This window comes from Microcaecilia unicolor, chromosome 9 (genome assembly GCF_901765095.1).
Source record: "Microcaecilia unicolor chromosome 9, aMicUni1.1, whole genome shotgun sequence".
Lineage (NCBI taxonomy): Eukaryota > Metazoa > Chordata > Amphibia > Gymnophiona > Siphonopidae > Microcaecilia > Microcaecilia unicolor.
This window is the reverse complement of record NC_044039.1, coordinates 91,869,353-91,896,700: the sequence shown is the minus strand read 5'-3', so window position 1 is coordinate 91,896,700 and position 27,348 is coordinate 91,869,353. Positions and strand designations below refer to the sequence as shown.

The 27,348-nt window shown below is 50.0% G+C and overlaps 1 protein-coding gene across 1 annotated transcript in view; it reads right to left on the bottom strand.

The window, feature by feature from the left end:
* Positions 1-27,348, bottom strand: part of ETNK1 (ethanolamine kinase 1) — a 127,951-nt gene that overhangs the window by 76,363 nt on the left and 24,240 nt on the right. Inside the window, exon 2 of the mRNA XM_030215531.1 lies at positions 20,909-21,168. Coding sequence (XP_030071391.1) covers positions 20,909-21,168 — 260 coding nt within the window. The remainder of the gene's footprint in view (positions 1-20,908; positions 21,169-27,348) is intronic.

Here is a 27,348-nt window from a genome sequence, read left to right as displayed (position 1 = left end):
GGGTTTCCGTAGTGATGTCTGGTGTGGAGAGATAAAGCTGGGTGTCATCAGCATAAAGATGATATTGGAAACCATGAGATGAGATCAGCGAACCCAGGGAAGAGGTGTAGATTGAAAAAAAGGAGGGGTCCAAGGACAGATCCCTGAGGAACTCCAACAGAGAGTGGGATGGGGGTGAAGGAAGATCCATGAGAATGTACTCTGAAGGTACGGTGGGAGAGATAGGAGGAGAACCAGGAGAGGACAGAGCTCTGGAACCCAAATGAGGACAGTGTGGCAAGAAGTAAATTGTGATTGACAGTTTCAAAAGCGGAGGATAGGTCGAGGAATATGAGGATGGAGTAGTGACCTTTGGATTTGGCAAGGAACAGGTCATTACAGACTTTAGATAGTGCCGTTTCTGTCGAGTGTAGAAGGCGACAGCTGGATTGAAGCGGATCGAGGATGGCATGAGAGGAGAGAAAATCAAGGCAACGGCTGTGAACGGCGCATTCAAGTATCTTGGAGAGGAAGGGTAGGAGGGAAATGGGGCGGTAGTTGGAGGGACAGGTAGGGTCTAGTGACGGTTTTTTGAGGAGTGGTGTGAATACAGCATGCTTGAAGGTGTCAGGAACAGTTGCAGTGGAGAGAGAGAGGTTGAGGATATGACAGATTGGGGGGGTGACAGTAGGAGAGATGGTGTTAAGTAAGTTGGTGGGGATGGGATCAGAGAAACAAGTGGTGCATTTTGAGGAGGAAAGAAGGTGGGCGGTTTCCTCTTTGGTTATATCAGGAAAACAGGAGAAGGAGGCCTGGGTTGGTTGGTTGAGGGAATGGGTTAAAGGATGAAGAGGAGGAGGTGGCTTGGTGGTGAATTCGAGGTTGATCTTCTGCACCTTGTCGCGGAAGTAGTCAGCCAGTGATTGAGGAGAGAGTGAAGGGGGGTGGGAGCGGAGGGCACTTTCAGGAGGGAGTTAAGGGTGGCGAAGAGACGACGGGGGTTAGAGCTGAGAGAATTAGTCAATTGGGTGCAATAGTCCTGTTTGGCAAGGAATAGGGAGGACTGGAAGGAGGATAGCATGAATTTATAATGAATGAAATCGGTATGGGTGCGAGATTTCCTCTAGAGGCGTTCAGCCGATCGGGCACAGGAGCGAAGGGGTCAGCTAGGGATTAGTACACCTTGTGGGACGGGAGATGGATGGTGCAAGGGTGTCCAGGGCAGAGGAGAGAGTGGCATTGTAAGCGGAGACAGCCTTGTCGACAGACTCGGAGGACATGATGGAAGGGAGGAGATTAGAGATACTAGAGGATAAGGTGGGAGGGTCGACAGCCTTGAGATTCCTGGAAGTAGTGGTTAGTGTTGGGCGGGACTGAGGGGGAGAATGATGAAGTGTGAAGGTGATCAGGTGATGGTCTGAGAGAGAAAGAGCTGAGGTGTAGAAATTGGAGGGTGAGCAGGTAAAGGAGAGGACGAGGTCAAGACAATGGCCAGTTTGGTGAGTAGGGGTGGTGGAGCTCAGTTGGAGGTTGAAGGAGGAGGTCAGAGTCAGGAACTGAGAAGCGTAAGAGTCGGATGGGTCATCAGCATGTATGTTAAAGTCACCAAGAATGAGGGACGGGGATGAGGGTTCAAGAAAAACGGAGAGCCAGGCATCGAAGTCGGTAAGGAAGGGAGGGACTTATCAGGGAGGCGGTAGATGACTGCAACTCTGAGTAGCAGCGGGTAGAATAGATGGATGGAGTAAACGTCAAAGGATGAGAAGCAGTGAGACTGCGGTAGGAGGAGGGGTTGAAAACTACAAGAGAGAGAAAGTAGTAACCCGACGCCTCCTCCACGGCCAACTGGGCGGGGAGAGTGGGAGAAGAGATAACCTCCATGGCATATGGCCGCTACTGAGGCAGAGTCGTTGGGGGTGAGCCAGGTTTCAGTTAGGGCGAGCAGTTGAAGGGAACGGGAGATGAAGAGATCATGGGTGAAGGAAAGTTTGTTGCAGACTGAGCGGCATTCCACAGGGCACACGAGAAGGGGAGGGAAGGGGGGGAGGAGGGGAATAGATATGAGATTGGAGACATCACGGAATCATTTGCATGGATAAGACAAGGACAGGTGTGGGGGACCTGGGTTGGGATTGATGTCTCCCGCAGATAGCAGGAGAAGGAGCAAGAGAGTGCGGAGGAGGGTGGGGGAGGTAGGGCGACGAAGACGGGATACGCTTAGGAGGAATGGGGAAGGGTTAATGGCAGGAAAGAGGTGTTGAAGGTTGAGAGCTAGGAAGGAGGAGGAGGATAGGAGAGATGGTGAGGTGGTGGGGGACGGGGGTGGGTAGGGTATTGTAGTAGTGAGCAGGACGAGAGAGGACATGGATGGATAGTGAGTTCCTGCAGTAGACAGCGGTAGGGGGAGGGGGAAAAGATTAGGAAGGGACAGAGCAAGGAAGAGAATGTGTATAGGGGCCATAAGTAGTGACTGAGGTGTTTACGGGTGCATATGTAGTGACTGAGGTTAGGCAGGGACAGTGCCAAGATGAGGAAGTGTACTGGGATATGTATGAGTAGTAGCTGGGATATAATGTGATGATGAATGGTTTACTTTCAGGAACAGTTCTAATTTGGGTGGAATAAATTTTTGATAATTAGTGTAGTTGGGAAGGCTATTTATTTCCACATGTAATAGTCAACCGTTACATAAATAAAATATTGCAGAACTACTACTAATTCCATGAATGCTGGTTTTACTTTCATTCATGATGTTTTTTTTTTTTTTTAATGCATTCTCAAATGGTACATGGATGTTCATGTGCAGAAAACCTTGGCTACTACAAAATGATTAAAACATCCAAAAACTGTTTGACCAACAGGGTCAATAGGGTAGACACTCCTGATGGTATGGATAACATGAGGACGGACTTAGCGAAGCTAGAGGAATGGTCTGGAATTCTGCAGCTTAGATTTAATGCTTTAAAAAAATGCAGGGGTCATGCATTTGGGTTACAAAAACCATAGGGAACAGTACAGTTTAGGGGGTGAAGAACTTTTGTGCACGAAACAGGAGCAAGACTTGGACGTCATCATATGTGATGATCTTAAGGCAGCCAAACAGGTACAAAAGGTGCCAGAAAAAGCTAGAAGGATGCTTGGGTGCAGAGGAATGGCCAGTAGAACTGAGGAGGTGATGATGTCCCTGTATAAGATTCTGGTGAGACCTCATTTAGAATACTGTGTACAAGTATGGAGACTGCACCTTCAAAAAGATATCAACAGAATGGAGTAGGTCCTCAGGGCAGCTACTAAAACAGTCAGTGGTCTTCATCATAAAGTGTATGGGGACAGATTTAAAGATCTGAATATGTATACTTTGGAAGAAAGGTGGGAGAGGGGATATATATTAGAGACATTTAAATACCTACAGTGGTGGAAATAAGTATTTGATCCCTTGCTGATTTTGTAAGTTTGCCCACTGACAAAGACATGAGCAGCCCATAATTGAAGGGTAGGTTATTGGTAACAGTGAGAGATAGCACATCACAAATTAAATCCGGAAAATCACATTGTGGAAAGTATATGAATTTATTTGCATTCTGCAGAGGGAAATAAGTATTTAATCCCTCTGGCAAACAAGACCTAATACTTGGTGGCAAAACCCTTGTTGGCAAGCACAGCGGTCAGACGTCTTCTGTAGTTGATGATGAGGTTTGCACACATGTCAGGAGGAATTTTGGTCCACTCCTCTTTGCAGATCATCTCTAAATCATTAAGAGTTCTGGGCTGTCGCTTGGCAACTCGCAGCTTCAGCTCCCTCCATAAGTTTTCAATGGGATTAAGGTCTGGTGACTGGCTAGGCCACTCCATGACCCTAATGTGCTTCTTCCTGAGCCACTCCTTTGTTGCCTTGGCTGTATGTTTTGGGTCATTGTCGTGCTGGAAGACCCAGCCACGACCCATTTTTAAGGCCCTGGCGGAGGGAAGGAGGTTGTCACTCAGAATTGTACGGTACATGGCCCCATCCATTCTCCCATTGATGCGGTGAAGTAGTCCTGTGCCCTTAGCAGAGAAACACCCCCAAAACATAACATTTCCACCTCCATGCTTGACAGTGGGGACGGTGTTCTTTGGGTCATAGGCAGCATTTCTCTTCCTCCAAACACGGCGAGTTGAGTTCATGCCAAAGAGCTCAATTTTTGTCTCATCTGACCACAGCACCTTCTCCCAATCACTCTCGGCATCATCCAGGTGTTCACTGGCAAACTTCAGACGGGCCGTCACATGTGCCTTCCGGAGCAGGGGGACCTTGCGGGCACTGCAGGATTGCAATCCGTTATGTCGTAATGTGTTACCAATGGTTTTCGTGGTGACAGTGGTCCCAGCTGCCTTGAGATCATTGACAAGTTCCCCCCTTGTAGTTGTAGGCTGATTTCTAACCTTCCTCATGATCAAGGATACCCCACGAGGTGAGATTTTGCGTGGAGCCCCAGATCTTTGTCGATTGACAGTCATTTTGTACTTCTTCCATTTTCTTACTATGGCACCAACAGTTGTCTCCTTCTCGCCCAGCGTCTTACTGATGGTTTTGTAGCCCATTCCAGCCTTGTGCAGGTGTATGATCTTGTTCCTGACATCCTTAGACAGCTCCTTGCTCTTGGCCATTTTGTAGAGGTTAGAGTCTGACTGATTCACTGAGTCTGTGGACAGGTGTCTTTCATACAGGTGACCATTGCCGACAGCTGTCTGTCATGCAGGTAACGAGTTGATTTGGAGCATCTACCTGGTCTGTAGGGGCCAGATCTCGTACTGGTTGGTGGGGGATCAAATACTTATTTCCCTCTGCAGAATGCAAATAAATTCATATACTTTCCACAATGTGATTTTCCGGATTTAATTTGTGATGTTCTATCTCTCACTGTTACCAATAACCTACCCTTCAATTATGGGCTGCTCATGTCTTTGTCAGTGGGCAAACTTACAAAATCAGCAAGGGATCAAATACTTATTTCCACCACTGTATATATCATAAATGCACAGGAGGCGAGTCTCTTTCAATTCAAAGGAAGCTCTGGAACGAATGGGCATAGGATGGTGAAAGGGGACAGACTCAGAAGTAACCAGGCTCGAGAAGCAGTGACAGGGCCCGACTCAACAGGCAGAGATGGCAAATGTCGAGCTAACCAGTGAAAAAGCAAGGCACAGTAGCCCAAGATGTGGAGCAGGCCAGCCAGATACAGCTTAAGGCTCGACATTCAAAGAAAATACCAGGTTTGCCTGCTAAAGATGGAGCAAGACTCGAAATCAGAGGCAACTCATAGCCCGAGCCCCCGTGAGAAGGCCAAGATCAAACATCCAGAACCAGAGCAATAGCCAGACGGCTCTCAGTTCGCCATGCAGTGAGGAGCAAAGCTTGCCTGCCAGAGATGGTGCAAGGCTTGATAGAGGAGCCCGGCTTGACCGCCATAAATGGGGGGCTCAAGCGAAGGAGGCTGAGCCCTGTTGGACAATCAGATACGGACCGCTAGAAATGGTATAAGCTCCGAAATCTAGAGGCGGAGTAAAGCTCAACTCTCAACAAAAACCAGAGCAAGACACAACCGGCTAAGACGGGCCAGGTATAACCTGGAACCACTAAGTAAGGTTCGGATTCCAGAAATGGAGCAAAACTGGGCATCCAGTGGAGGAACTACAGTCGACATCCAGAGACGGAGAGTGGCTCCTCCTTATCAAACGGAGCCATAGTCAACCTCCAAAACTGAAAAGTACCATGCAGCCAGGTGGAGCAAAGGTGAGGTAAGGGCGGCAGCTTAAAAAACAGCAAAGCCACAATGGTCCGGATGCAGGGAAGGGAGGTATTTGGCACGATCAGGGGTACCCCTTAACACTGGCCCAATACAGCCATGACCCCTAAACTCAACTACAAATGAGGAAACAGGTAAGGAGCAATTCTCAGTCCAGAGAGCTACACGGGATATGTCCATCTATTTGCTAAGATAGAGAGACTACTGAAGGTGAGACTGCTGCACAGTATCCCTTATGGCAGAGCTCTGGCGTTCCCTATCTCCACCTATTGCTAGAGGGACATAACCCACTCGTCTCTGGATTGATCTGTGGGATGCTATGGAAAAGAAAATTATATATAGATTGTTTTGGACCATCAGAGGTGGCGTCTCTCAAACTGCAGTCATTACTACTGAATCAAATGCCTAAAATCGTCACCGGTCCTTTTTCTTTAAATATAATTCATGATATGCTTTATATTGGCTTTTGCTTGACACATAAATATTGCCATATTAGGACAGACAGAAGGTCCATAAAGCCCAGCATCCTGTTTCCAACAGTGGCCAATCCAGGTCACGAGTACCTGGCAAGATCCCAAAATAGTACACTTGCTGCTAATCCTAGAAATAAGCTAAGCAAACTGACAATGAATTCCAGAGTTTAATTACATGATGAGTGAAGAAATATTTTCTCCGATTCGTTTTAAATTTACTACTTTGTAGCTTCATTGCATGCCCCCTAGTCCTAATATTTTTGGGAAGAGTAAACAAGCGATTCACATCTACCCTCTCCATTCCAGACCTCTATCATCTCTCTCCTCAGCCATCTCTTCTCCAAGTGAAGAGCTCTAGCTGCTTTAGTCTTTCCTCATAGGGAAGTGGAGGAGTGGCCTAGTGGTTAGAGCACCGGTCTTGCAATCCAGAGGTGGCCGGTTCAAATCCTGCTGCTGCTCCTTGTCATCTTGGGCAAGTCACTTAACCCTCCGTTGCCTCAGGTACAAAATTAGATTGTGGACTCCTCCAGGGACAGAGAAATATCCAGTGTACCTGAATGTAACTCACCTTGAGCTACTACTGAAAAGGGAAAATTAGGTTCTTACCTTGGTAATTTTCTTTCCTTTAGTCATAGCAGATGAAGCCATTACGTATGGGTTATGTCCATCAACCAGCAGGGGAGATAGAGAGCACTCAAACTTTCACAGTGCCCTCTTGGCCAGCTAGCTCCACTGCCTCTTCAGTATTTGAAGCTTCCAAAGCAGTATGGCAAACCGCAATGGGAATCACAAGAGCTTTCCTCACAGCGAACGATGGCCCATCACAAGAGTATGATCTCATAAAGGAGGGAATGCACATCCTCCTGGAGGGAATAAACTCATCCTCCATATTGTATAAGTGGAGGGAAACACACGCGCCTCCTGGAGGGAACCAACACATCCTCCAAAAAAACATGCTGGAGGGAATGAACACATCCTCCTAAATTTAAACTTAACATGAATCCTGAAGATTGTTTTCCAACTTTTTCCCAAGGAAGGAACTTCAGGAAATTAGAACAGAACCTGAAAAACAGATTCACAGCATACAGACAATCATACAGGGAGGGCTCATGGCTTCATCTGCTATGACTAAAGGAAAGAAAATTACCAAGGTAAGAACCTAATTTTCCCTTCCTTGTCATCAAGCAGATGAAGCCATTACGTATGGGATGTAACAAAGCAATCCCTAGATAGGGTGGGAACGAGCCACACCACGCGCTAGCACTTGTGCACCAAAACGCGCATCCCTCCTGGCAGCCACATCCAGCCTGTAATGTCGGGCAAAGGAGAGCTTAGAAGCCCATGTTGCTGCACTGCATATCTCGAAGAGAGAGTGCTCCAGTTTCAGCCCAAGAGGAAGAAATCGCTCTAGTAGAATGTGCCTTAAAGGCTACAGGCGGAACCCTGCCGGCCAGCAGATAAGCTGAAAGGATAGTTTCTTTGAGCCAGCGGGCAATAGAGGCTTTAGACGCTGGAGACCCTCTGCGAGAACCGGATAGCAAAACAAACAGATGATCAGAAGTCCTGAAAGAGTTAGTAACTCGCAGATACTGCAGCAGAGTCCTGCGCACATCCAAAAGGTGCAGCTGCCCAAAAGATTCTGGAAACTCTTCCTCTGAAAAAGAGGGCAAGAAAATAGGCTGGTTTAGGTGAAAGGCTGAAACCACCTTAGGCATAAAGGAAGGCATGGTCCGAACCATAACTCCGGACTCTGAAAATTGCAGAAATGGGTCTCTACAGGACCGCGCCTGGAGCTCTGACACCCGTCTCGCCGAGGTAATGGCCACCAGAAAAACGGCCTTCAGTGTCAAATCTTTCTCCGATGCTCGCCGAAGCGGCTCAAAAGGAGATGCCTGCAGGGTTTTCAAAACTAGCCCCAGGTTCCAAGCTGGACAGGGTGCTCGCACTGGAGGTCGGAGCCGAAGCACCCCTCTAAGAAACCGTGCCACATCTGGATGAGCAGCCAAAGACACGCCTTCCACCTTACCACGAAGGGAGGCCAACGCTGCCACCTGCACCCGCAGGGAATTATAGGCCAAGCCTTTTTGTACACCTTCCTGCAAAAAGTCCAGAATCGGCGAGACAGGAGCCCGCATTGGAGCAATGGCTCTGGGAGCACACCAAGACTCAAACAGGCACCAAATCCTGGCATAAGCCACGGAAGTGGACCGCTTGCGGGCTTGCAGGAGAGTGGAAATAACTTTATTGGAATAACCTTTATCCCTCAATTGCGCCCTCTCAATAGCCATGCTGTAAGACCAAAGCGGCCGGCGTCCTCCATGGCTACCGGTCCCTAAGTCAACAGGTTCGGTACCAGAGGTAACGGCAGAGGAGCCTCCAGGAGCATCTGTCGGAGGTCTGCATACCAAGGTCTCCTTGGCCAATCCGGGGCGATGAAGACCACTTCTCCTGGGTGCAGCCGAATCCACAAGAGCAGGCGCCCTATCAAGGGCCATGGGGGAAACACATAAAGTAGACCCTGAGGCCAGGGTTGAGCCAAGGCATCCAACCCCGCCCAGCGAGGATCTCTCCATCTACTGAAGAAACACGAGACTTTAGTATTGGCACTTGTCGCCATTAGATCCATCACGGGCTTGCCCCATTTGGCACAGATCTGCAGGAAAACTTCGTCTGCCAGATTCCATTCTGCTGGATCGATCTGATGCCTGCTCAGATAATCGGCCTGCACATTGCTCTGACCTGAAATATGAGCTGCCGACAGACACTGAAGATGCAGCTCGGCCCAGTGGCAAATCAGTTCGGCCTGCGCGGCTAGTGCTCTGCACCTTGTTCAGCCTTGTCGATTTATATAGGCCACCGTTGTCGTGTTGTCCGACATCACTCTGACAGCCAATCCTTCCAGGGTCACTTGAAAGGCCAGAAGCGCCTGAAACACCGCTTTCAACTCTAGGCGGTTGATGGACCACTCCGACTCCTCGGGTGTCCATAGACCCTGGGCATGCTTCCCCTTGCAGTGTGCGCCCCAGCCCTTCAGGCTGGCATCTGTTACCACTAGGTACCAAACGGGGAGCGTCAGCGGCATTCCTCGCCGCAGCATGCTGTCCGAGAGCCACCACTCCATGCTGAGTCGGGCCACAGGGAGCCAAGTAAGTCTGCATTGGTAATCCTGAGAAAAAGGAGACCATCTCCGGAGTAGGGAATACTGTAGAGGTCTCAGGAGCGCTCTCACCCAGGGTACCACTTCCATCGTGGCTGTCATCGATCCCAGCAGCTGGACAATGTCCCAAGCTCGCGGGCGGGGCATCCTCAGGAGCAGACGGACCTGATTCTGAAGCTTGCACCGCCTTAGCTCGGGTAGGAACACATAGCCCGAGGCTGTGTCGAACCTGGCCCCCAAAAACTCTAGAGATTGTGAAGGGGACAGGTGACTTTTGGCCATATTGACGACCCAGCCTAGAGACTGCAGTACTGAGACCACTCTGGCTGTAGCTTGTAAGCTCTCTGTTGCAGAGTCTGCTCTGATGAGCCAGTCTAGGTACGGGTGAACCCTGATACCTTCTCGCCTGAGAAAAGCAGCTACTACCACCATTACCTTCGAAAAGGTTCGGGGAGCTGTGGTGAGGCCAAAAGGCAAGGCCCTGAACTGGAAATGTTTTCCCAACACTGCAAACCTCAGAAACTTCTGGTGCGGGGGCCAAATCGGTATGTGCAAGTAAGCTTCTTTCAGGTCTAGAGACGTGAGAAACTCTCCTGGCTGTACAGCCGCAATGACGGAGCGCAGGGATTCCATGTGGAAATGCCGCACTCTCAGGGACTTGTTCACTTCTTTTAAGTCCAGAATAGGGCAAAAGGACCCACCTTTTCGCGGCACCACAAAGTAGATGGAGTATCGGCCGCAGCCTTGCTCGGCGGGAGGCACCGGGGTCACTGCCCCTAACTGAATCAGACCTTGTAAAGTCTCCTCCACCGCCGCCCGTTTGACGGCAGAACCGCATCGGGACTCCACAAACACGTCTCTTACTGGGGCGTTGAATTCTATTCTGTATCCATCTCTGATCAGGTCCAGAACCCACTGATCTGAGGAAATCTTGGCCCACTCCTCGACAAAGAGGGAAAGCCGTCCTCCGAAGACAGGCATCGAGGAGAGGGCCGGCGCACCATCATTGAGAGGGTCGCCCCTGAACTCCTGGACTTGAGCCACCGGCTGCGGAACGCTTGTCCGAGCGAAAGGAGTTCCTCTGCTGACCACGGGCACGTGAAGTGAACCCAGCAGAACGCCCCGGGCAGTACATTCTAGCTTCACGGAAGCGAGGTCTGTACGAGGAGTGGACCGCCTGGCCCTTAGAGGAAGGCCTCTGCCTATCTTCGGGCAAGCGCTGGGGTTTTGGATCACCCCGGCCTTTCACAATTTTCTCCAACTCCTCACCAAATAGGAGAAGTCCTTGAAAAGGCAACTTCACCAACCTTTGCTTAGAGGCCATGTCCGCTGCCCAGTGTCGTAGCCACAGACGACGGCGAGCCGCCACTGCTACTGCCATTTGTTTAGCCGAAGCTCTGACAAGGTCATAAAGGGCATCAGCCAGAAAGGACAAGGCCACCTCCATCCGCGGAGCCACATCCAAGAAGGGCTCCGCTCCATCTCCGGGCTGAGCCACTGCCTGTTGCAGCCAAGCTAGGCAGGCTCTCACAGCATAACAGCTGCATGCAGACGCCCGAACAGTGAGACCTGCAATTTCAAAGGACCGTTTCAATGCTGTTTCCAGCCTACGGTCTTGAACATCCTTCAGGGCAACACACCTCCTTCAACAGGGAGGGTAGTTCTCTTTGTCACCGCAGTGACTAGGGCATCCACTGTAGGCATTTGAAAACGAGCCATATGTCCCTCACGCAGAGGGTATAACTGCCCCATAGCCCTGGAAACTCTCAAAGGTCCCTCGGGGTCAGCCCACTGAGCCGAAACAAGCTCTAGGATGGAGTCATGCAAAGGGAAGGCCCGAGCAGCTTTCTTGGTACTAGCCATCCTGGGATTACCCGAGGAGGCCATGCCACTGTCAGGATCTTCAATCGAGAGGGCCTGCAGGGTATCTGAAATAAGCGCTGGCAGCTCATCACGGTGGAAAATCCTCACAGCGGAGGGATCATCCAGATGCTGTGGTAAATCCGCACCTGACTCTGGTTCCTCAGACCAAGAATGTCTGTCAGAGTTCTCCGAATCCTCACACCCCGACCACGGGGGGGGGGGGGGGGGGGGGAGAAAGGTGCATCACAATCTGAAGGAGAATTAACCCTTCTGCGCTTATCTTTAGGCCAAGCATCCGGGAAAAAAGCCTCACTGGGCAGTCCCAGGCCAGAATCCATCGGGGGGTCAATCAGAGGAGCCTCAGGCGACCCTTGAGGAAAGGCTCTTTTCATCATGTATGCTTTATGCAGCAAAAGCACAAAATCCAGGGAGAAAATCTCACCCTGGGCACCCAAATCCTGTCCGGTGCTAGCCACTCCTGAAATAACCTCATCTCGAGGTGCCCCACCCGGCTCAGGTCTCTCTGTGTCCACGGAGGCCGCGCCATGTGGTGTAAGCAAAACGGCGCCCGCTGCCAGCTCAGAGCGGGAAGAAACATCGCTCGCCATGCTCGGGCCGGCTCCTACGCCAGTACAGCACGATTTACAGAGCCCTGCTGCTGATTTGCGCTTGCCACAAGTGGAACAGCGCTTAACATTGTCCGCAGCCATCGCCGAAAAACGGCGGTAAAATCCAAGATGGCGGTTTCGCGCCAAAATCGCTGGCCCACCCCGGAGGAGTTGGAAAACACTCTTACCTCAAAGGATCTAGTGTACAACTACGATCCTGCTGAAAATCAGGTCAAAAAACTCTGTTCCAGCGTCTCTGCATTTAAAAATGCGACGCGACTTTTTTTTTTTTTTTTTAAGCTGTGAGGAAAGCAGAGGTATTGAAGACTCCGGAGGCTCAGATGAGTGGGAAAGGCAGGGAAAGGGTGAACCTATATGCCTGCATCCACTGTTGGTGGGTAAGGACAGGGAAAGCAAGGCAATATGTCCACATCCACAGAGGTATGGGTAAGGCAGGGAAAGGGCTAACCTATGTGCCTTTAAAGTGAGGCTGCTATAGCCTCCAACACCCCGGTTAACAACTGGCAAGCCAGGAACCACCTCCCAGCAGATTTTTCTGGAGCTCGAACAAGCTGCAGCCACCCTGCTAGGGGAGATAGAGAATACTGAAGAGGCAGTGGAGCTAGCTGGCCAAGAGGGCACTGTGAAAGTTTGAGTGCTCTCTATCTCCCCTGCTGGTTGATGGACATAACCCATACGTAATGGCTTCATCTGCTTGATGACAAGGAAAAATGCTTTTTATACCAACTTTGAACGCTTATAATTTTTCAACCACTTGAAGGACAGTGCTGCAAATTGGAATGCCTCATTACAGTCGTGCATTTAGTACAACTATCAAAAATCAACCTGAAAGGCCAACTATTTTAGAAACTACAGCAGCCTCAACATCGCTGTAAATTGATTTTTGCCATTTCTTTGTCAAAGTTTGAACCTAAACCATTCAAAAAGTAAGAGGACTAGGAACATGGGGTTTTGCCAGTTCGTTAAGCCCTAAAAGTAGTGCAGGTTCTCCAAATATCCCCCTTGTACTACTAAAACTTCCAGTTTTACAGCTTCTGGAAGTTGGCCCAAAATGTCATTTTTGCTCAGGTGACATTTTGCAACCCTTTACTTGAGGTCCCCTAGAACCTCCAATTTTTAGTCTTTTGATCTAAAATTTTGCACAGCTTAGTTTTTTATCATAAAGAAACTATGTACCAAATTTCATCAAAATCTGAGATGGTGAGGTGGGGACCCCTGGTCCACTTGACATGGAATGACTCCTTTGTCTCTGTGGAACAAGAACAGAAGGAGACAGCTATGGTGCTAAACCCACAACCCCTAAACCTTCTACCTGCTGACATTGTTGCTCCCAAGGTTTCATTCACCCTGAGGTGAGAGGCAGGGGGAGTATGCCCTCAAAAGTCAAAAGAAGCTGAACTGGACTCACTCCTGCCAGGTCCCCAACCCAAGGAGAACTCATGGGCTGCCCTATGGGTCATAGAGGGCAAGGCTACTCTGGACTCAACCAGAAAAAAAAACATGGACCAATTTCCAGGAGTAAGGACAAGACCTCAGAGCTGCAACCCACTAACCGCAGCCTAGGGAGTCAGGCCATAACTCCAGTCCTGCTGCTCTAGTCAGAACTGCATCTCTCCCTCAAGTGAATGAAATACTTAAGTGTTCTAGGCTGCACCACTCCTCAAGGAAGTGATATCACTAGAATATTCAAATTTCTCTGCCTCCCATCTGCTGGTATGGGAACAGCCCATCCAGGAGACTGATCTAGCAGAATAAGGAAACTATTTCCAAATATATATAATTGTGCAAGTCCAGTACAGATCCCTGAAGCACAGCAGCAGTTTCTCAATTAAAAGCATACCTCTCACCTACAGTTAGCTTAGCAGGGTTTAAAAAAAGGTTTGGATAGCTTCCTAAAAGAAAAGTCCATAAGCCATTATTAAATGACTTGGAGAAAATCCACTGCTTATTTCTAGGCTAAGCAGCATAAAATGTATTGTACCTTTTTGGGATCTTGCCAGGTATTTGTGACCTGGATTGGCCACTGTTGGAAACAGGATGCTGGGCTTGATGGACCTTCGGTCTGTCCCAGTAAGGCAATACTTATGTACTTACATGCTTTTTATATTCTGCTAATCCCTGTCAATGGTTTTAAGAGAACTACAAACAAGAAGACTAGATTATATAATATAGAAAGTTACAAATTAATACAAGATAACAGACATACTAATAGCAAACCTAATGCTGCATTTGTAGAAAGTATTTTTGAAACGTACTTCAGCATTGTGCCATAAAGGATCTTAAATATCAAACAGTAAAGTTTGTAGAGAACTTTGGCTTATAAGGGAAGCCAAAGCAGTAAAATAAAAAAAAAATGGGTTTATCTTATCTATTTAAGAGAAAGATCAAAAACTGCTACATTCTGTATGGACTGCAGTCTTTTCTATAGATATTTAGAAATGCTCAAATAGATATTACAGTAATCTAGTTTGCTCATGATCGTAGCAACAACCCCCCAAAACCACACTCTAGAATTCCCTTACACAGAGACATGACAAACACTATCAACAACAGAATCTCAACCCAATCGCATCCATTCCCCTTCGCTTACATCCCTCCCGCCCCCAGACACACCCATATCCTTCACCCATACCACACCACCAAAACATCCCCCGCTCTCTACATATCCATTCCCCTAGATATATTCCTTACACACACACCAACTCGAAGCCCAATACTTCCACCCACACGTATCCTTTACCCCCAAATACCTAAACTGCCACACTCTTTCCATCCACTCCCCAACCTCAAAAACTATGCCCCTTCGTAAGCCCTTTCTACAAATCTACATTGGAAAGCATTTTTAAGCCCTTTATCTCTTCATGCTTTCCTTAACTGCTGGAAATCCTGGTTTGTTTTTTTTACCCTCATGAGTGCCAATTTAATATTTCATGTTTAGTAAGCAAAGAATGATTGCTCCTTACAATCTTGAGTAATTTGCCAATAAAAAGCAAGGTAAAATTATGTATAATCATACCTGATAATTTTCTTTCCATTAATCATAGCTGATCAATCCATAGACTGGTGGGTTGTGTCCATCTACCAGCAGGTGGAGATAGAGAGCAAACTTTTGCCTCCCTATATGTGGTCATGTGCTGCCGGAAACTCCTCAGTATGTCGATATCAAAGCTCCATCCGCAGGACTCAGCACTTAGAGAATTACACCCACGAAGGGACACTCTGCCCAGCTCACCACCGCCAAAACGGGGGAGGGGAATTAACCCAGCTCATCCCCACACAAGTGGGGGAGGGGAATCCGTCCAGCTCATCCCCGCGGAGCGGGGGAGGGACACCACACCCGCCGATGCGGGGGGATCTGGCTTATCCTGCAACCGCAACCGCGGGAGGAGCTGACTGACCCTAACACCGCCGAAGCGGGAGGGGTACAAAGCTGCCCTACAGCCGCACGAAGCGGGAGGGAGTGCCGGCAGAATTTTAAGTCTCAATCCAGCCCCGTAAAACGGAGGGGAGAGGAATGCAGCAGCTCACTGTAACACAAACTCGTCTTAACTCTTGAAGAATCCAAGTGAAGGAAGAACTTGAACACGAAGTCTTTCTGAAGTAACTGAAGACTAAACTTGAACCTGAAATGCAACCAGAATAAAAACAGTACAGATATCTGGGAGGGGCTATGGATTGATCAGCTATGATTAATGGAAAGAAAATTATCAGGTATGATTATACATAATTTTACCTTCCATATCATCAAGCTGATCAATCCATAGACTGGTGGGATGTACCGAAGCAGTACTCACCCAGGGCGGGACATTGAAATCCCTGACCTCAACACTGAAGCTCCAAACCGGGCCTCCGCCCGTGCAGCCACAGTCAAACGGTAATGCTTGGAGAATGTATGAGCCGAAGCCCAAGTTGCCGCCTTGCATATCTCTTCCAAGGAGACGGATCCGGCCTCTGCCATCGAGGCCGCCTGAGCTCTCGTGGAGTGAGCCTTCAGCTGGATAGGCGGCACCTTCCCCGCGGCCACATAAGCCGCTGCAATGGCTTCCTTGACCCATCTTGCCACTGTAGGCTTAGCAGCCTGCAGACCCTTACGAGGACCTGCAAACAGGACAAACAGATGATCCGATTTCCGGAAATCATTGGTCACTTCCAAGTATCTGATGATGACTCGTCTCACATCCAGATATTTAAGAGCAGAGTACTCCTCTGGGTAGTCCTCCCTACGAAAGGAAGGGAGACAGAGCTGCTGATTCACATGGAAGCGAGAAACAATCTTGGGCAGGAAGGAAGGCACTGTGCGAATAGTCACTCCTGCCTCAGTGAACTGCAGAAAAGGCTCTCGACATGAGAGCGCCTGGAGCTCGGAAACTCTTCTGGCTGAAGTGATAGCCACCAAAAAGACTGCTTTCAACGTCAGGTCTTTCAGAGATGCCCTCGACAAGGGTTCAAAAGGCAGCTTCTGCAATGCTCTTAGTACCAGGTTGAGATTCCACGCAGGCACCACTGAGTGCAGAGGAGGGCGCAGGTGATTAACTCCCTTGAGAAAGCGCACCACATCTGGCTGCGAAGCCAGGGAAGCACCCTTCAGGCGGCCCCTGAAGCAAGCCAGAGCCGCTACCTGGACTTTAAGGGAACTGAGCGACAGGCCTTTCTCCAGACCTTCTTGCAGGAACGCCAACACTGAAGAAATTGGAGCAGTGAAGGGAGAAAGTGAGCCTGCTTCACACCACGCTGCAAAGATACGCCAAACCCTGGCGTAAGCAGTAGAAGTAGAGCGCTTCCTCGCTCTCAGCATAGTGGCGATGACCTTGTCTGAGAAGCCCTTCTTCCTCAGACGCTGCCGCTCAATAGCCAGGCCGTAAGACCAAAGGGGGAGGGATCCTCCATCACCACGGGACCCTGATGTAACAGGCCCTGCTCCACTGGCAGCCGCAGAGGATCGTCGACTGAGAGCCTGATCAAGTCCGCATACCAGGGACGCCTGGGCCAATCCGGACCCACCAGGATTACCCTGCCGGGATGCTTTGCCACCCGGTCTAGCACCCTGCCCAACATGGGCCAGGGCGGGAACACAGAGAAGCTCTTGTGTCGGCCACTGTTGGAGAAGAGCATCTACTCCCAGGGATCGAGGGTCCCGTCCTCTGCTGAAAAAGCGCGGCACTTGGCAATTGGCCGATGACGCCATCAGATCTAGGCTCGGCTGGCCCCAGCGCTTCGTGATGTCCAAGAACGCCTGAGCAGATAGCTGCCACTCTCCGGGCTCCAAGGTATGGCGACTGAGAAAGTCCGCCTTGACATTCATGACTCCGGCAATGTGGGCCGCTGAAAGCTGCTCCAGGTTCGCTTCCGCCCACTGGCAAAGATTCATAGCCTCCTTGGCTAGAGGGGCGCTCTTGGTACCTCCCTGGCGGTTGACATAGGCCACAGCCGTGGCATTGTCCGACAGGACCCGTACAGGCTTCAACACCAGTACTGGGATGAACTCCAAAAGCGCCAACCGAATGGCTCTGAGTTCCAGGAGGTTGATAGACCACTTTGCCTCTGCAGGAGACCAGAGCCCCTGCGCTGTCCTTCCCAAGCAGTGGGCTCCCCAGCCCGACAACGAGGCGTCCGTCGTGACGACAATCCACTCTGGGGTCACCAGAGGCATTCCCGCAGACAACTTGTCTGTCTGCATCCACCAGCTCAGCGCCTTGCTGGGTCCAAGGGAAGGCGCACAGCATAATCCTCTGACATCGGAGTCCAGCGCTGCAGCAAAGAGTGTTGAAGTGGTCTCATATGAGCCCTGGCCCAGGGCACAACTTCCATCGTGGCCGTCATAGAGCCCAACAGCTGCACATAGTCCCAAGCCCGAAGGGGAGAGGCTACTAGGAACTGGTCCACCTGAGCCTGAAGTTTGACAATCCGATTGTCTGGCAGGACCACTCTGCCCACTTGGGTGTCGAATCGAACTCCCAGGTACTCCAGGGACTGAGTCGGGCGCAGCTGGCTTTTCTCCCAGTTGATGATCCATCCCAGGGAGCTCAAAAGAGCAACTACCCGGTCCACAGCTTTGCCGCACTCTGCATAAGAGGGGGCTCGGATCAACCAGTCGTCCAGATAAGGATGGACTTGTACCCCTTCCTTTCGTAGGAAGGCCGCGATGACCACCATTACTTTGGAAAAGGTCCGCGGAGCAGTAGCCAACCCGAAAGGGAGGGCTCTGAACTGGAAGTGTCGTCCCAGGACTGCAAAACGCAGAAAGCGTTGATGAGGAGGCCAGATGGGAATATGCAGGTACGCTTCCTTGATGTCCAAGGATGCCAGGAACTCTCCTGCCTTCACTGCCGCTATAACAGAGCGGAGAGTCTCCATGCGAAAGTGCCGCACTTTCAAGGCCCGATTGACCCCTTTGAGGTCGAGGATAGGCCGGACAGAACCTCCTTTCTTTGGTACCACAAAGTAAATGGAGTAACGTCCCTTGCCAAGCTGACTTTCTGGCACCGGAACGACCGCGCCCAGGCGGATCAGATTGTCCAAGGTCTGCTGCACTGCCACAGCTTTGACCGGAGACTTGCAGGGAGAGAGTACAAACCCGTCTTTTAAGGGTCGGCAGAACTCTAGTTTGTAGCCGTCTCTGATGACTTCCAGCACCCACGCGTCTGAAGTTATTGTGGTCCACTCGCCCAGAAACGAGGACAGCCGTCCTCCAATCTGCACTGGGGCGTGGACCAAGACACCGTCATTGGGTACGAGTCCCTGGGGGAGGACCGGAGGGAGCACCTCCGGGACGGCGGTCTCTGCGAAAGGAATGCTGCTTGGGGGAGAAATTCCTCTTGAAGGAAGAGGGGGCAGAGGAACCCGACTTGCCCGGGCGGTACCGACGGGCTTCCTGCAACCGTTCTCTGGAGGTACCGGGACGAGTACTAGCCCGAGCCCTGACCTCTGGTAATTTCTTGCCCTTAGACGTGCCGAGATCGGTCACGATTTTGTCCAGCTCGACCCCAAAGAGCAGCTTGCCTTTAAAAGGCAACCTAGCCAGGCGGGAATTAGAGGCGTGGTCCGCAGACCAATGTTTCAGCCAAAGCCACCGCCACGCAGAGATTGTCTGAGCCATGCCTTTCGCTGAGACCCTCAAGACATCATACAGCAAGTCTGCCAAATAGGCTAAGCCCGATTCCAGGGCCGGCCAATCAGCCCTCAAGGAATGATCCGAGGGGGAAGCCCGCTGCACCATAGTCAGGCACGCCCTGGCCACATAGGAGCCGCAAACTGAGGCCTGCAAACTTAAAGCAGCCGCCTCAAAGGACGACCTTAAGGCCGCCTCCAATCTTCTGTCTTGGACGTCCTTTAGGGCCGTGCCACCTTCCACCGGCAACGCCGTTTTCTTAGTCACCGCAGTGATTAAGAATCCACGGTAGGCCACAGAAAGGCCTCACGTTCATTCACAGCCAAAGGATAGAGGTGGGACATAGCCCTAGCCACTTTAAGGCTCGCTTCTGGGACATCCCATTAAGCCGAAATTAAGGTGTGCATGGCATCATGCACGTGGAAGGTTCTAGGCGGGCGCTTCGTCCCCAGCATAATGGCAGAGCCAACAGGGGCTGAGGGAGAGACGTCCTCCGGAGAGGAAATCTTCAAAGTGTCCATGGCCTGTAACAACAGGTTGGGCAAATCCTCTGGGCTAAAAAGCCGCGCTGCAGAGGGGTCATCCGCTCCATCCGAGCGGGGATCCGTCTCCTCCAAGGAATCCGCAAAGGACCGTTGGGAGACCTCAGACACGCTGCCCTCATCTACATCGGAGGAGACAAATTCCTCCAAGGCCTGGGAATCAACCCGAGGGCGTTTACCTCTGGGAACCTCAACCTCTTTACCAGACGAGGGAGCAGGGGCAGCGTTGTGCATGAGGAAGGCCTGATGCAGCAGCAAAACAAACTCGGGGGAGAAACCCCCCAGACTGTGCACTTCCGCAGCCTGGGCAACAGCCCTAGAAGCACCCTCAACCGGCGCTCGCAATAGCGGGGGAGAGACATGCTGCGCATCCAAAATGGCGTCCGGCGCGAAACTCCGCGAAGGAGCCGCGCGGGAAGAACGGCTCTTAACTTTAGCCGCTTCTGTGCCGTCGCCCAAATTAAGGGCGTTCATGGCATTAATGTCTCCAACCTCAAGGGCGGCCCAAGAAGAAGCCGTCCGAGCCGCGTGGCCGGCCAAGATGGCGGAGGCGAGGAGCGGGGGATGGGCGTTTATGGCGGGAAAAACCGCCACGCCGGAGGAAGAACCGGGACATACATCGGTCACGAAACTGTCACCCAACAAGGGCGAATCAGGCTTTAAGACCCCCGCATCCCCTCTAGAAGCGCTCAAGCTACCCGGGGAGCGACCCTTTGCGCCCTCGCCCTCCGACGCCATATGCCACGAGGAGAAGAATCGGGGAACCCCCTGCCCGCTATAAAAAGGTAAAAATTACCTGCTGTCCGCTCCGAGTTGTAACGACCTGGTGTCCCAGTGAGTAGCTGCAATAGACGCTTAAATAAACGTTGAAATAAACGCCTTTAAGGACGTTCAAAATTTTTTTTTTTTTTTTTAACGGAGCCAGCGGGAGGGGGGAGAAAAGGAGGGACCTGGCACCACCAGGTTTGCACTTGCTCAAAAGAGCCCTCAACCCCAGGCACTCAACAAAACCTAAAAATTAGGCTTGGAGGCCTAGCCAGAGCTGCTGCTGTGTGTGACCACCACCTGCTGAGATAGAGAACATACTGGGGAGTTTCCGGCAGCACATGACCACATATAGGGAGGCAAAAGTTTGCTCTCTATCTCCACCTGCTGGTAGATGGACACAACCCACCAGTCTATGGATTGATCAGCTTGATGATATGGAATATGTATTTTAATTATAAACTGTTAGCCCAGGTAAGTTACTATCTAGTTTTGGATGTATTTATTTCTCTTTAAGTGGTTTAAATTTCTATAATGCATGAAAGCTTCCTAGAAAAAAATGTATTTAAAAAATGCAAGACAAGCTTCATTTTGCCACTGAAGTACCTGAAAATGGTTGGGTCGCAGACATGTTCTGGGTCCAGAGCTGCTCCTTGCATGAATTCATAACAAAATCCATTGCTGAAAGTGCAGTAGAGCTGTGGCGCACAGCCATGGGCCTGTAGCACCCGAAAACTTTTCAACTCCTCATCACGATCCACTAGCAATTCGGTCTTATTTCCGTAAATTCTCACCAAGACAACATCATCCATTGTATCGCCAACATAGCATCCAATTAGCTTATTTGTAATTCCATCTGTAAAAACCTGAAAGGTAAGAGTTTGATAAACAAAAATGTTCTGCTGAAATCTTTCAAAGCTAAAAAAATGAGCAAACTGCTTTTTATATTCAGTTGTATTTATGCAGTAGTTTTTATGCCATTAAACTTCAGTCAGTCACTAGTATGGTTCATACTGTGTGTGTCGACAGCTGTTATCTTTATGATGCAAAAAGCATTACCGTTCTACAAGATATTTCTGGGATCGCTGATCGGCAGTTTGTATGATATGAAGCGAAGACTTCCAGAACAGGACAAATCTTCACTGGCAAGTTATTTACTGGGAAATTGCTTTTAAATTTGGGAAAGGTAGATTATCTCAGTGTCTATTTTTAAATTACTCCCTTTATTTAGCAAAGGCAGTTTAAGGAATTAGGGTTGTCTTTGTTTAGTATTTAAAGTCTCTATATCAGTTCCATAGGCTACCAGTTATAAGGAACTATTCTAGCATCAGTATAGAGCAGAGCTGATAGTCACAGAAACCCCAATATAAACTTTTAACTTCAGTTTTGCAGCAAAGCTTGGCCAGTTCAAATAAGGAATACAAAGCTGATAGTCACAGGAAACCCCACAGATTTAACTTTAGTTTTGCACCACAGCATAGTTTCCATAGTGTAAAACCCTTTTCCCTATAGTTTTAAAACTTGTCACAGCCTACAACATAACCAGATAGCCTCTAGAAGGCACAACAGGGCCTAGTTCAGTCTTCACTCCCACCCCCCTCCCCAACTCCCTCCCATTCACTCCTAGTACCTCTTCATTTGTCGTCAGTTATTCTAATTAGGATAACAAGAGAGGAGTCCCCTTACAGAGTTTTAATTACATTTCATTACTTTCTAAAAAGAAAACACTAAATAAATCACAAAAATATACCATATAACATAAAAAATTTTTTATATATATAATAGACCAATATCCTTAGTACCATAGCAAATTTTAAATTAATGAAAATAATACTAAGATGGAGGCAGAAGTCTAGCGTGAGAGGGGTGATATCCAGTCTTTTGCACTGAGTGTTACATGTATGATTATCTCCCAGTGAGCGAGAGGTAATATGTGTGTGCCCAATGCAAAGAGCTCCCAGAGAATGGGTCCGTTCTCTTGAGGCTAGAGTAGCAGACTTGGAAGAGCTGAGGGAAGAGAGGTATATAGAGAAGAGGTACATAGAGAAGACATACAGGGAAACTGTAGAGAGGTCCCACCTCCAGTCTGGCAGTCCCTGTGCTGACTTGAAGGAAGAAGGTCTCCTAAAAGGACATCGCCCTGGTGAAGTAAGAAGTACTCCTGTAGCCAGGACCTGCCCACCAGGGAATGCAATATCCTCTCACTCCAAGGATATGTCTCCAAAGACTTCTGCCCAGACGGGAACAGTTAAGATAGGTGTTGTAGTTGGTGATTCGATCATTAGGCATGTAGGTAAGCTGGGTAGCTAGTGGATGTGAGGATCACCTGGTCATTTGCTGCCTGGTGCGAAGGTGGCAGACCTCGCATGTCACCTAGATAGGATCTTAGATAGTACTGGGGAGAAGCTGGCTGTCTTGGTATATGTGAGTATCAATGACGTAGGAAAATGTTTTGTTTTTTTTTGGGGGGGGGGGGGGGGGCAGGGGTCTGTAAGCCAAATTTAGGCTCTTAGGTAGAAAGCTGAAGTCCAGAACTTCCAGGGTACCATTTTAAGAAATGCTTTCCGTTCCACGCGCAGGACCCAAGAGGCAGGCAGAGCTTCGAAGTCTCAATGTGTGGTTGAGATGATGGTGCAGGGATGAGGGATTTAGATTTGTTAAGAACTAGGCAAAATTCTAGGAAAAGGGGAGAATGCTCCGAAAGGATGGACTCCACCTTAATCGGGATGGAACCAGGCTGATGGCACTAACTTTTAAAAAGAAGATAAAACAGCTTTTAAACTAGAATTGGGGGGGGGGGGGAGGAGGAGAGAGAGCTAACAGTCACCCAGGAACGTATGGTTTGAAGTAGAGTATCTTTGAAGGATACTATTGAAATAGGAGATTCAGGGAATCTCTGTAGAGGTTTCAACAATGCTGAAAGAAAGCTAGGTGTGTTTAAGGAGAGAGCAGGGTAAAGGATGCGCATTATCCATGTCAACTTCTAAGCAGCATGCAGATGCAAAGGAAAAAACACAATATGAAGTGACTGTATACAAATGCTAGAAGCCTAAAAAATAATATGGGAGAGTTATATATAGCATTAAATGATGAGGTAGATATAAACAGATATGGTGGAATGAGGACAGGAATGAGGACAATCAACGGGACACTGTGTTAACGTAACATTTATTCAAATAGTCAAAGAAGCCAATCAGTAATTATTGAAATATCTAATATAATAAAACGCACCGTGAACGTTCTGAAGACAACGTTCTGAAGTCACTCAAACACTCCCTGAAGGGTTCGTGGATTCATGGTGTGAAGCCACCCAGCCGTCTCTGCCCCGCCCTCGCGTCAAACGTCATGACGTCGAGGGCGGAAAAAAAACAAACAAACGGATCGCACCCACGCACGGTGCGTTTTATTATATTAGATTTACCTCCGTGGTGGCGGTTCCGGCAGCGCAGCGTCAGGGAAGGAGGCGGCGCTCCCAACGTCTCTAGCCTTCCCTTCGCTGTGTTCCGCCTTCTTCTGACGTCAAGGATGACCTCAGAAGAAGGCGGAACACAGCGAAGGGAAGGCTAGACGTTGGGAGCGCCGCCTCCTTCCCTGACGCTGCGCTGCTGGAACCGCCACGGAGGTAAATTTAAAAAGAAAAAAAAAAGGGATGTTGGGGGGAGAGAAGAGGGTGGGCAGTAAAGTTGAACAATGGGAGCGGGAGGGCAGGGGAGAAACGACAGCATGGATGCGAAGGGGGGGCATGGATGCGAAAGGGGGGGGAAGAAGAGGGCGGGCCAGGCTGGGACATGGGAGAGAGAGGAGCATAGATGCGAGGGGGGGTCATGGAAGGGAGAGAGGGGAATTGCTGGAAAAGGATGAATGGAGGGGGCAGGGGACAGAGGAACATGGATGGGCATGGATTGGGAGGGCAGGGCTCAGGGAGAGAGGGGAATTGCTGGATAGGGATGAATGGAGGGGACAGATGGGCATCGATGGATATGGATTGCAGGGCAGGGCTCAGGGAGAGAGGGGAATTGCTGGATAGGGATGAATGGAGGGGGCAGGTGACAGAGGAGCATGGATGGGCATGGATTGGAAGGGCAGGGCTCAGGGAGAGAGGGGAATTGCTGGAAAGGGATGAATGGAGGGGGCAGGGGACAGAGGAGCATGGATGGGCATGGATTGGGAGGGCAGGGCTCAGGGAGAGAGGGGAATTGCTGGATAGGGATGAATGGAGGGGACAGATGGGCATGGATGGATATGGATTGCAGGGCAGGGCTCAGGGAGAGAGGGGAATTGCTGGATAGGGATGAATGGAGGGGGCAGGTGACAGAGGAGAATGGATGGGCATGGATTGGGAGGGCAGGGCTCAGGGAGAGAGGGGAATTGCTGGATAGGCATGAATGGAGGGGACAGATGGGCATGGATGGATATGGATTGCAGGGCAGGGCTCAGGGAGAGAGGGGAATTGCTGGATAGGGATGAATGGAGGGGGCAGGTGACAGAGGAGCATGGATGGGCATGGATTGGGAGGGCAGGGCTCAGGGAGAGGGGAATTGCTGGAAAAAGGATGAATGGAGGGGGCAGGGGACAGATGGGCATGGATTGGGAGGGCATGGCTCACACTCTCTCTCTCATATACAATGTCTTTCTGACTCTCACTCTCACACACTCTGTCTCACACTGTATCACATTCACTCTCTATGTGCCACACAGTCACTCACACACTCGCTTGGTCTCATACACTCACTCTCACAGAGAATCTGTGTCTCACACACACACTCTCTTTCGCACACACACACATACTCTCTCTTACACTGTGTCTCACATACACACACTCTCATTCTCACACACACACTCTCTCACAAACACACTCACACCCAGACGCTCTCTCACACTCACACTTTCACTCTGTCTCTCACACAGTCACTCTCACATACACTCTCCCAAACATACACACTCCGAGGAAAACCTTGCTAGCGCCCGTTTCATGTGTGTCAGAAACGGGCCTTTTTTACTAGTCAACAAATAAAATCCCAACAGAGTATAATATGTAGCAAATAAAAACAGAGTTTTCTCTGGGAGCTGTCAATATGTCCACCTGCTAGTGGACACACTGAGGGTCACCATCCTCAGTCCTGTTTCCTCTTAAATACTTTTTCTTCCTTTCTTCAGTATCTTAATAATTATCCTTCCTACCTAATAAATATACATCTTTCCAGGATATTCTATTTCCTTTTATGGCAAATCCTGTTCCAGCACATTCCATCAGCTTCTATCATTTATTCCCTCATTGCATTGAAAGTTGTATAAAGTATAAATTTTCATTTGATATGGGTTGACCTAGGTCCTTGTTATGCACAGTCATCATACTAGACCCCTCCACCCTCTTGCTGAGCCTACAATTTCACTCACACCCACTTACTTCTTCTATTTGGATACTGCAGGTGACCTTAATCATAGGAGCCTCTAGCTCTTAGTTGCTGCCAAGCAACTTATCACAGGTTAGCATAGGCCAAATGTCAAACCACAACCTTAGAAGGGTAGTTTTCAGAAAAAGCACATTTATAGCTCTCTTGCAACTCTTAAGTCTGCTCCCAACTCAAGAAAAGCAAAATAACTATATTAAAATAAAAACTAGAAATATGTATGGTTTGCACCTTTTCATGGCCTCTGTGATATACAGAACCCAGCTGTCAATCGGCCGCCCTAGGCCGGCCCTCTGGCAGCCGCTGGGGCCTAGCCTCCCCAAGCTCCTTCACCAGATTGCTAAGGTCTTCGCAGACGACCAATTTCCACTGAAAGTGCAGCTTGACCATGCGGGCCTTAGAGGCCGCGTCTGCCAACCAAGCCCGAAGCCACAGCTGGTGCCTCGCCGTGACCACCAGCAACATACCCTTGGCCGAAGCCCGCAGCATGTCGTACACTTCGTCCACCAGATAACGAGGCCCATCTCCATTCTAGCTGTCCGCGAGCTACTCCTGGCACCCGACTTCTGGTGCCATTGCAAACAGGCACGGGCCACAAAGGAGCTGCAAATAGCTGCCTGCAGGCCTAAGGCAGCCACTTCAAAAGCCTCCTTCAGGGCCTGTTCCAACTTCTGTCCTGCAGATCCTTCAAGGCCACCCCGCCTTCCACCAGCAAGGTGGTCTTCTTGGTGACCGCAGTCACCAAGCAATCCAACCTAGGAAAGACCATCTTCTCTCTCTTCCGGCACTAGAGGGTAGAGACAGGCCATGGCTCTCCCCACTTGAAGACCTGAGTCAGCGGTAGCCCATTCTGCGGAGATAAAATCCTGGCTATCTGGATGCATCGGAAACAACTTAGATGGACCCCGAAGGCCCCTCATAAGGCTAGTCTTTTGGGCTCCTGCAGGGCTCCCCACCGGCTCGGCAATGGAGAGAGACAATAAGTACTCTGAAATCAAAGACCCCAACTCATTCCTATGAAAACGCCGGAGCACCCGAGAGTCGTCCCCCTCACCAAAGGGAAGTTCCCCCTCCTACGAGGGCTCCAGGACAGAGGGGCCCTCCAAGGAGGTGGACTCCGCAGCGGTCATCTATAAGGACAGGACGGGATCTTTTCGGGAGAGGGGAGGCCAGATCCAACCCTGCACCCCCCGAGGAGCCCCAGGGCCAGCAGAGGCATGCCCTCCTGCTTCAAGAGGAAGGCCTGGTGAAGCAACAGGACAAACTCAGGAGAAAATGGCACACCCTCAGCAGGCAAGCCCCCCCAAAGCAACAGCCCCCTCCCCTGCCACCGGCAGAGAATGCTCCCTGACCATGGGCAAAGTGGCCGACATACCCACCTCCGCTTGAGAGGAGACACTCAGAGGGCCAACCGGGGAGCTGGAGCATTGGATCAGAACCAAAATCCCTGAGAGAAACGCCACCAGGAGTGAGCCAGAGAACGGACCAGAACCGAAATCCCTGAGAGAAACACCACCGGGATCTCCTCCTCCACTCTGAAACACTGGCCTGCACGCTGTGCAACAGCCCAAGGAGCACCGGCCCCCACACAAGGAATAGCGCTTCACCCCTTCCGCGGGGACCAACATGCTGCCG